This window comes from Pyrus communis, chromosome 1 (genome assembly GCF_041283825.1).
Source record: "Pyrus communis isolate YQ-2024b chromosome 1, ASM4128382v1, whole genome shotgun sequence".
Lineage (NCBI taxonomy): Eukaryota > Viridiplantae > Streptophyta > Magnoliopsida > Rosales > Rosaceae > Pyrus > Pyrus communis.
Genome location: NC_142565.1, coordinates 6,865,735 through 6,875,611, shown reverse-complemented (window position 1 = coordinate 6,875,611; position 9,877 = coordinate 6,865,735). Strand labels below are relative to the sequence as shown.

General features: G+C 37.6%; 2 protein-coding genes across 2 annotated transcripts; one reads left to right on the top strand and one right to left on the bottom strand.

Annotated features, from left to right (window-relative positions):
- The first annotated feature begins 575 nt into the window (after positions 1-575).
- On the top strand, positions 576-3,992 carry LOC137721095 (caffeoylshikimate esterase). Its single transcript, XM_068460210.2, has 8 exons — positions 576-827; positions 912-944; positions 1,035-1,161; positions 1,286-1,432; positions 1,567-1,697; positions 3,118-3,255; positions 3,378-3,476; positions 3,572-3,992. The coding sequence occupies exons 1-8, from the start codon at positions 591-593 to the stop codon at positions 3,839-3,841; spliced, it is 1,182 nt and encodes a 393-aa protein (XP_068316311.2). The 5' UTR covers positions 576-590; the 3' UTR covers positions 3,842-3,992.
- Positions 3,993-4,731: 739 nt separating this feature from the next.
- LOC137720351 (spliceosome-associated protein 130 A) lies at positions 4,732-9,642 on the bottom strand. Its single transcript, XM_068459411.2, has 3 exons — positions 6,537-9,642; positions 5,524-6,015; positions 4,732-5,408 (listed from the first exon to the last, which is right to left on the bottom strand). Exons 1-3 carry the CDS (start codon positions 9,540-9,542, stop codon positions 5,271-5,273), a joined length of 3,636 nt encoding a protein of 1,211 aa, XP_068315512.2. The 5' UTR covers positions 9,543-9,642; the 3' UTR covers positions 4,732-5,270.
- Between the last annotated feature and the right edge of the window lie 235 nt (positions 9,643-9,877).

Sequence of the window (9,877 nt, the reverse complement as noted above, 5' to 3'; positions counted from 1 at the left end):
CGCACACAATTAATGATATTTGATGTTTAATGAGAGATAATTTTCCTGTAATAATGATATATAAATACATTACATGAAAGACTAACAACCCTAAATAAAATACGTCTCACATTCTTTGTGTGTACAACTAGTTTATTAGAAGCCTTTAATATTATATTACCAATTGGCTTAAGTTTCAAAAGATGCAGATCCGTTGTTCGAGCAAAGGAGTTAAAGTCTTGTTCCAATTGGGTTGGATCTATATAATATATATGTGGGTGTGGGGTTCTTGGTAGTTACTTAAAAGTTAGAATATGAGCTTTACAACTATGATACGTCTGGTAAGTTAAATCAGTTCATTGTTAATTTGTTTAAAAAAAATATTTAAACACATAAAATTAACATATTTATTGACATATAATTATATGCGAGTTTCACCTAAAATAATAGTTAATTTTGTGTGTGTAAACAGCAACGAGCTTTTGTTAATTCGCTAATGTTGTTTCGGTTATTTATTTATTTTCTTGAGCTTTTTCAGTCACGTCTCCATTATTCTTCTTCTATTTTACACTCCATAATTTTTATCTCAACCTTATCAAAAGTCCAAATATATGTGGGAGTCCAAGTTGACCACATTTATCACTCCAAGGCAGGCCTATATATATGCATCACATGTATACGTTGGTTTCTATATATACAATATCAACTCCCCTATACTCTCCACTCTAAATCCTAATTTGTTAAATTCCATCAGAGTTTTGCGTATTTCTCTCTCACTGATCATACGATTAGCAGTCTTCCATAAAAATCTCGGCTTCTTCCTGATATCAAGCACTCTACGCATCATGGTTGCTCTCTCTCTCTCTCTCTCTCTCTCATTGTTCATCTTTGTTTATGTATTAGTTTTCTTATAATTGTTTGGTTTTCTGCAGGCCTCTGACATGGATTTTGTCAAATATGAAGAGGTTAGACCTAGTTCTGTATTGGGTTGTGATCTTTTTTGAGAAAATATTTTTCTGTGTGTTTAATTCTAATTAATTTTTATAAATTTGCAGGAGTACATCTTAAATCCTAGAGGCATGAAGCTTTTCACATGCAGATGGCTCCCGAAGAACACCAAACCCAAAGCCCTAATCTTCATCTGCCATGGGTACGCCATGGAATGCAGCATCACCATGAACAGTCAGTGTCAAACTTTTCTTCCCGATCAAATTATAATTCTAATTAAAATACCCAAAAGAAATCATTTATATTATATATGTACCCGTGAAATTAACAGGTTTTCAAAATTGTCCACTTTGACCAGGCACTGCAATCAGGCTAGCCAAAGCAGGCTTCGCCATATATGGAATAGACTATGAAGGCCATGGAAAATCAGTAGGCCTACAAGGTTACGTGAAGAGCTTTGACGATGTGGTGGATGACTGTACCAACCACTTCACAAACATATGTGGTTAGATTTTCGCACCCTTTCAATCTCTTCAATCTACCGTTCTTACCTGCACATGAGATGTCTTGTACAGAGAATTTCTATTCTCGTTAGTGCCAGTATTTTTGTCGTTGGTTATAATTTGTTGATGAATTCAGAGAGCAAAGAGAACAAGGGAAAGATGAGGTATCTAATGGGGGAGTCAATGGGAGGAGCTGTGGCTCTGCTGGTGCACAGGAAAAAGCCAGAGTTTTGGGATGGTGCGGTTTTGGTTGCACCCATGTGTAAGGTATTTGCTTCCACATTCTTTTTGGACTTTCTCTCATTGGAGTCTTTTTTATGGAACTCATTGGAGTTTTTTCATCCACCCACTTCTGGTGGGTTTTTTTTATCACATTTTATTCATGTGCAAAATTGAATTTGGACCCCAACATAAAGATTCCAACTTTTTTTTTTAATTTTATTTATTATTTTGAAATTAATTTGTTGACCAAATCTCTGTGGTGATAGTAAAAATTTGTATTCCTTGCGATAATTTCTGCTAAATCTGTATTTTTAATAACCTTATTGGTCCAACACATACTTTGAATCTCTCCGCACAAATTAATAGGTGTTTAATAGTATCAATCTAGACTAGCCTTCTTCTTCATCGGATGACATTGTTGAATTTGACATTTCTTTGGAATATTTTTTTAATTAAACACAATTTTAACCAACTGATGTGATGACCCTACATCTAACTTTCAATGATAGCAACTTTCCTCCTAGGATTATTTCTAAGTTAGTGTTTGATATGTATGGTTTTTGAATTTTTGGCATATTTTCGTTGTGACGCTATTCTTGTATTAAAATAAACAACCGTCTTGATAAAAAATAAAAATTAAACAACCTTCAGTAAAAGCTTTTTGGTTTTTAGTTACAAAGAGACAAAGTGAAAAAGAAAAAACACTTTCAGATTAAATCTTTCTGACCTTATTATCCGAATAACCATGCATCCTAGCAAGAGCCTCCACCTCGTCTCAAATTTCCAAATCCACACACCTCTCGAAACTGCTTTTGCCTTTTGGGTTTATTTGGAACTACCCAAAAAGAAAACTATATGCGAATATGACGTTTTTCCTTTAGAATCATTTATAAAAATTACGCTGTCTTGAACAGGAAAAATATGTATTATTTTATTTTATCTTCATCCATACAAAAATGTGTGGTGGTCTTTCACTTTCGAAATCCCATTATTTTGAAACAAATAATACAATTTAGTTAGTAGACTTTTTTCAAATTTTTTTTTATAAAATGTTTAGTTAGTGGACTTTACATTCAACTCCAAATCATGAAAAGCTAAACTAACACGTTTTGTGGTTTTATTTTATACTAGCCTATTGCCACATACATACGCGTGTAGCAATTTACCTTTTTATTTTTTTATTTAAATAATTAATTTACATATTTTTAAAAATTATTTAAAAAAAAATAAAGAAATGAATTAAAAATGTGAAACCACCCACTAACGTGGGAGGTTTTGTTTTTTTTTTTTGTTTTTTTCCATAATTTTAAATATTAAATTCATTCAAAGTAAAAATATGGTTAAATACTTTAGTTTCTTTTGGTTCAATTGTAATTTATGAAATTCTTAAAGGGTAATTTATGGTATTTTAAATGTTTCACCATTTTAGGATGCTCACTTTATATATAAACCATTTTATTTACAGATTGCAGATGATATAAAACCATCTCCATTAGTGATCAGTGCTTTGACAAAGCTCTGCAAGTTCATCCCGACCTGGAAAATAATCCCAACGAATGATATAATCGATGTCGCTTTCAAAATGCCTGAAATAAGAAAACAGGTACATATATAATTCTGTATTTATACTATATATATATATATATATTTTTTTTTTTTTTTTTAAATATATATCATCCAAGTTAAAAATGCAGGCCATTGCTAATAATTTTAACCTAATCACAGGTTAGAGAAAACCCTTACTGCTACAAGGGCCGGCCTCGTCTCCAAACCGGCTACGAACTTTTGAGGGTCAGTTCGGAGCTTGAACAGAGACTCGACGAGGTACGGTACCAAAACGTAATCTCTTTGGCATTACTGTTACATTACCTTGCGTCACGTATAATAATTTGTTTTTTGTTCTTGTCTACTTTGATTAGGTCACCTTGCCGTTTATAGTTCTCCATGGCGAAGACGATAAGGTTACCGATAAATCCGTCAGCAAACAGCTCCATGACGTAGCCTCCAGCCATGACAAGACGTTGAAGATGTACCCGGATATGTGGCATGGACTGCTCTATGGAGAAACACCAGAAAACATTGAGGTTGTTTTTGCAGATATAATCAGTTGGTTGGATGAGAGGAGTTGCTTCGGAAATGCAAGGCTGGAGGGAGAGTTAAAAAGTGAAAACGACGGTCTACCCAAGTAAAAAGTAAAACGATAATAATTAACATGGTTTCTTTCTTCGGCTTCAAGGGGATGTGGCTGGTTTGTTTCTTGTAAAATTCAAATACCCTTCAGTTGTAAAGTTCTTTATACAAAAGAACAAAAGTTATAATAAAAATAGTTTCAATCTTTCAGTTTCGTTTCCCTTAATTGATGTGATTTTATGGTATTTGATTACATAAATTTTAATTATTTGGGTCTTAAGTTCAACACGTTTACTAAAGTATCGGTATAAGAATCATTTTACTTTTTAATTTTCTTTTTCTTGTGTTTACTTACAAATAATATGGGGAATTGAAAAATTATAAATTTTATCTTCAAATTCGTAACTAAATACCTCAATATCAACATTCACGTCAAATAAGCATGATAATTGATATGATTACCCGTCTTCATTTCTCTTATTTCTAAGTTCTTTGATGCTTTCTTTTACATTTACGATGAGTAAACACATTTCACTTCCTATGTTTTAGTGAACATTCTCTTATGGTTACTTAACACAAGTAGCATGCCATGAAGTTTTCTCAATACTTATGTTTTAGTAAACACAAAGGATAACTCTTGAATTCTGATGCTATGTAAGTAATCATATCCAAGTAAACGCACAGAACCAACCCCCAACTCGCAAATTTATAAGTTACTAAAATCAAAGGTGGGAATTCTTGGGTTGCTAATGGAATGGACCCGTTTAGTTTGAATTCACCATTTCACCTTAATGTGGTGGCACAATTGGTAATGGTGATAATGGTACATATTATTATGGTAAATCAAACTAAATGAATCTTAATAGTTACCCATTAACAACTCAATTAATGAGTTGATTTGCCACCTCTCTAACTGAGATACTTGGATTTGAATTCTCAGCGATGCAAATAGACTTAATGAATTCAAATACCATAAACATATGGAGGTTCTGTAGCCATAAAAACAACCATACATAATACAGTACAAGATTTCAGAGAGGGTTACAGAGAAAATACATCAACCTTGCTAACATTGTTCAACAGAGGAGGAACCACAAAAGGGGAAAACATTAATCTCTATTATTACTAATTACAACAACAGTTAATGCAGTCTATAAGGTGCAAAGATGCATGCTGCTGCTTCTGATACGCTTCAATTTAGTCTCAACCATCTGCGTCTCAATTTTATCGAAACAGAAAAGTTCACTCATTCCGGCAACATCAGGAAAAGACAACCACTAGCATGCTTGTCCTGTTAGTGTAACGACAGTCATCATCGATCCCAGCAAATTGACACTGCGACGAACTACAGATGAACAAAATTCTCAGTTGTATTGAGCACTCATCCACTTCACCCTTTTGACCAACACAGCGATGTTATGCGATGAATGCATGCTAAAACCAAATGGTGCGGTAAAAACATGAACGAACTTTTGGTCTTGTTCTTTCTTAAATGATCTTGTTTCGAATTTCCTCAAGCTTCTTCAGTATCTCTCCTGGAGTTCTATCCAACTCATCTGCAATTTTTCTCTGCAGATCCATGGGCAATGTTGGGAACTGCTCACACAGATCTCCATCAATCACATCCTGAAAAATTAATTACAGAAATTATTAATTAAGCTTTCTAACATGATCAAATTAAAATGGTAAATAACAATAAAATCAAAAGAAAAAATAAACCTATATTTTACAGCTGAATTACCTTGACCGGGAAATACGCTGATCTATAAGCCATGTGATCTCTACCACAAAAGGGTGGATGCTCCTGCCTCATATACATCTCCAAGTGAGAAAAGAAGTCAACGTCATCACGTGAGGTGAACGCAAGTAAGGAACCCAAGCTACCCATCACTGTTCCATAGATGATGCACTCCCCACCACCTGGAATTAGAGATGCCTTCTGCAAGCAGCTGACAACATCACCAACATGATACTGCACTATCTCCTCTACTTTGTTGGGAGCGCCATTCAACTTTCCCTGCTCCCATTTTATCCTCCCACCCGTTGGATCTTCTTCTATCTCATCTGAAACATCCTGTGGTAACCGCACAAAATAAACATTCCCAAACTTGTCTGCACCTGCCATGGTGTCAAAATCTATATGGAAGGATGCTGTAAGCCATCTTGGAACACAATCATCAGCAAAGATATACAATTGATTCTCATCCCGCCTATACTTGCAGTAGTGGAATGACTGCCAAAGAATTAACACCATGGGAAATATAGTTAGTCCCTTATAGTGAACAAAGAACGGCAAGCAAGAAGAACAAGAATATGTACTTCAAAGAAATCCACCACACAAAAATGCACCTCACATCCAGTATGCAGAAAGCTGATATTGGAATATTACCACGGACTAAGACTACGCAACCGAACATGATTCATTACATATAACAGTAACTCCGAACCCAGTATACATCAGGAAACAATATATGATATGTCATTGCAATTTGTACGACGAGAAATTTTAGTCTAAATTTCAGCTATTTGACCATTCCCCAAGAATTTTTAACCAAAAAATAAAAAATAAAAATCCAAGCATGTACCTACTTATTTAGCTTATATAATCAAAGGTCAAATAACTTGGTTTTTTAAACGAACACCAGGATATCAGTTACCCATGTTTAACGAAAATGTAACGGGGGAAGGTACTGCACAACAGGAGGCACAAACAAATAGATGAACCAGATACACCCACAGAGAAAGAAAACATACCTCTTGAATGTCACCTACATAAATCCGATCGCGATAAGTTTGGATTGACACAATTGTGTTGGGAAACAGCTTATTCTCACACTTCCTGAGCAATCTTTTCTTCCCCAAATCATAGAGTCTGAGCACTGGTCCGATCCCAGCTAGTAACCTTCCTTGAAACTGGCACAAGGCAAGAGGAACACCATCCACTTGTGTCTTGTGCAAAAGTTCAAGGGACTTTCCATCATCTAGGAACCTATATATATGTATATAGCCTGCTGTTACACTCTTTTTTGGCCAAAACTGCAGTCCCTTCGCTGTGCCAACAGCTAAAAGCGTACCATACTCCTTGTCATGGAAATTCACTGTACAGATACTGAATGCAGCTTCATTATCCTGAAGCTCCAGAAGACATGTTGTAGTTGCTGTCTTGGGGTCAAGAACTCTAATGCAAGACACCCATTTGTCAGACTCTGCCTTAGGATACCCATAGTGCTCATCAGATAAGGGATCCTCCTCATCTCCGCCATTTTCCATCTGCTCTACATTACCGTTTCCATTTTCACCTAAACCCGCAGCCTCAAAACACTCTTTTTTGGCAGCTTCACGCTCTTCTGCTGTGAACGCTCCTTGATCACTTTCAATAATTACCAAAAGCTTTCGTTTGAGCTGAATGATAAACTTTCTAGGGGTGTACCTCAGTGGAATCACAGTTTCATTAAATGTTTCTCCCAATCTTTCAATAGTAAAAACCCTCAAAGCATTTCCAGCAACAGAAACTACACCTTCCGAACATTGATCGGATGAAAATGAGGCAGCATATTCAAGGGTCTCATACGATAGGGGTGTTAAGAGAAAATGTCCTTGATGGATATAACCAAGCCAGGGCCGACTTGACAAGCAAAGCATAGCATGCTTGCCTCTCACACTAATAGAAAATAGCTTTGGCGCTCTTAGTCCCAAGAATCGAGAACGGGAATCAGAGAGCTGACCTGTGACCATATCCACCACTGTTCTGAACAAAATCCCAGAGCGTAAACCAGCGTTTAGGAAAAGGCTAGCAGGATGATCAGCACCATCCTCCCCACCAATTGATGCCTGAACCTCAAGAAAGAGAAGAGATTCTGGAACTCCAGAAAGACTTTGCACACTAAGAATTTGCATACAGTCATCAGGATCCAATGACAAAATACGAATCGTGTTGTCATATGAACCAACTGCAAGGAAACGAGATCTCTGTCTCCCTTCAGGTACAGGAGCAATGTCTAGACAAGCTACATCTCCAGACATTTCATGTTTCTCCACCTCCATTAACTGACCCGTCATATCAACCTCAAAATATATGAGTTCTCCTCCACTCAGTGCAATAACTACCTGAAGTCTATTAGAGCCAACCTTTACAATCGTCCTCTTTCCAGGAGTTCTCCATTCATTAATACGTCCATCTTCCCTAATATGTCTAATTCCATTTGGGTGCACTTGCATGAGAGAATCATCACCTATCAAAGAAACTGCAAGTGATGGGGTAGTGTCAAGAAACCCACTTTCACTAACTTCCTCAACTGTCTCACCAATTGAAAGCACAAGAGTAGCATTTGCAAATGACACCACAATGTATGCATCAAATTCATCGGACACATTCTTCTTCACTGTCCAGACCGCACTCGGTACCCCAGGAAGCTCTGACACGGCCATCTCACTGATAGCTAAACCAGGTCTTAGTATCCTGAGGGATGAACGAGGACCCCGCCCACAAAGTGTAAATATTTGAGGTGTTTCTTCCTCAAAGAGATTATTGACCTTCATATCCATTATCGGCATTAAGCTCTCAACTTGATCAATCCTAACAAGGTTTTTTAGTTTTCTGGGCTGGAAAAACAAAGGCTGGAAACCTTCTTCCGTTTCCATCAATGTGGCTGATGAAGACTCCACGTCAGGTTCTTCCCCTATTGCCTGGAACTGGTACAAAGAGTGATTCCCAAACTCTGACGCAGCAAACAAAAACCCAGATTTTAACACACACATTGAAGTTGTAACTGGAATTGTATCAAAATACTTGATCTTTAATTCTGAGACCTTGTCATTATCATGATCCAGAGTAACCTTAAATATATCTCCATACTCTGTCTGCAAAAGAAAAAAGAACATTGATTTCTGCTTGTGCATAGCTGCTGAAACTATAAGAACCCCACGCTCTGCAGGCAAATCTGCACGCCTAGGAATCACAGCCCTGAGATCCGGTTTATCCTGGTTCTTATAAATCACAAAATTTTCCGCACAGACCAATACACCGCTTGGCCCATCCCCACCTCCAGGAACTGTGACCAGCATATTTGCACCATTATCAACCTGATCTGACCACTTCCTCGATACGTGATTGAGCCCAAGATCGAGTTCATAGAAAGTCAAATGCTTCTGCGCCTCATTAGCCGCCTGCCCAGTAGAGTCCTGATCAGCTTCCGCATAATCCAACTCAATGGCAGCAAACATGGGATTATCAAACCCACAATCAACCCCACAAATTGAATACACAATCGTATGCGACTTGTGAGCCTCCAACGGAGACGAAATCGTCAACCTAGCAGAAGTATCCCTATTCAAAACGTAAACAAGCTTCTGCTTCTCACATGCCCCAACCATAACAGCCCTCCCCTTGGGGTCAATGGCCAAATACTGGCCCGGAACTATCCTTCGACAACCCGATTTCCCGAAAGTCTCCTGGTGAATCTTGTCAAACACATTCTTCTCCTTATTATACTCTAGAATCACAATCCGACCCGAATCGGACCCGACAACAATATAGTCCTTCTGAGAGCCAGTGAGCCTAAACTGAGCTAACGACCTAATTGCGCCGAAAATTTCAACAGAGAGGAGAGTCTGGATCTTACCATTTTCGTCGGGACGGAGAAGGTCGAGAACTTTGCCGCGGGCGACGACGATCTCCTGGGCCTTTCCGCCGGAGAAATTGCCGTTGATGGCGCAAACTATGCCGGTGGCGCGCTGGAGAGTAAGGCTGTAGAGATACATGGCATGGAAATTTGTGGATGCCGGAAAAAGCTAGGGTTTTGGGAGGACGGTGAAGTGGGGAGTGTTGGGACCTCACGAGGTTTAGGCCCGTTTAGGGTTTTGTTTGTAAAAAAAAATTAATTGCACCAATAGTCCCTTATTTATTGATATTTTCACTTTCATCAACGTATTTTTTGTTGTTTCATTTTTGTCCTTGTAGTTTCATTGGTTAGCATATTGTGGACTGTTTTTTCCTGCTAGGGCTAAACTCCAAGAACTGGAAAACCACGAGGGATTTTTGAAAGCTCAGGGTATTATGGTCCACAAATCATTGGAAAGGCACGATGGATTTTTGT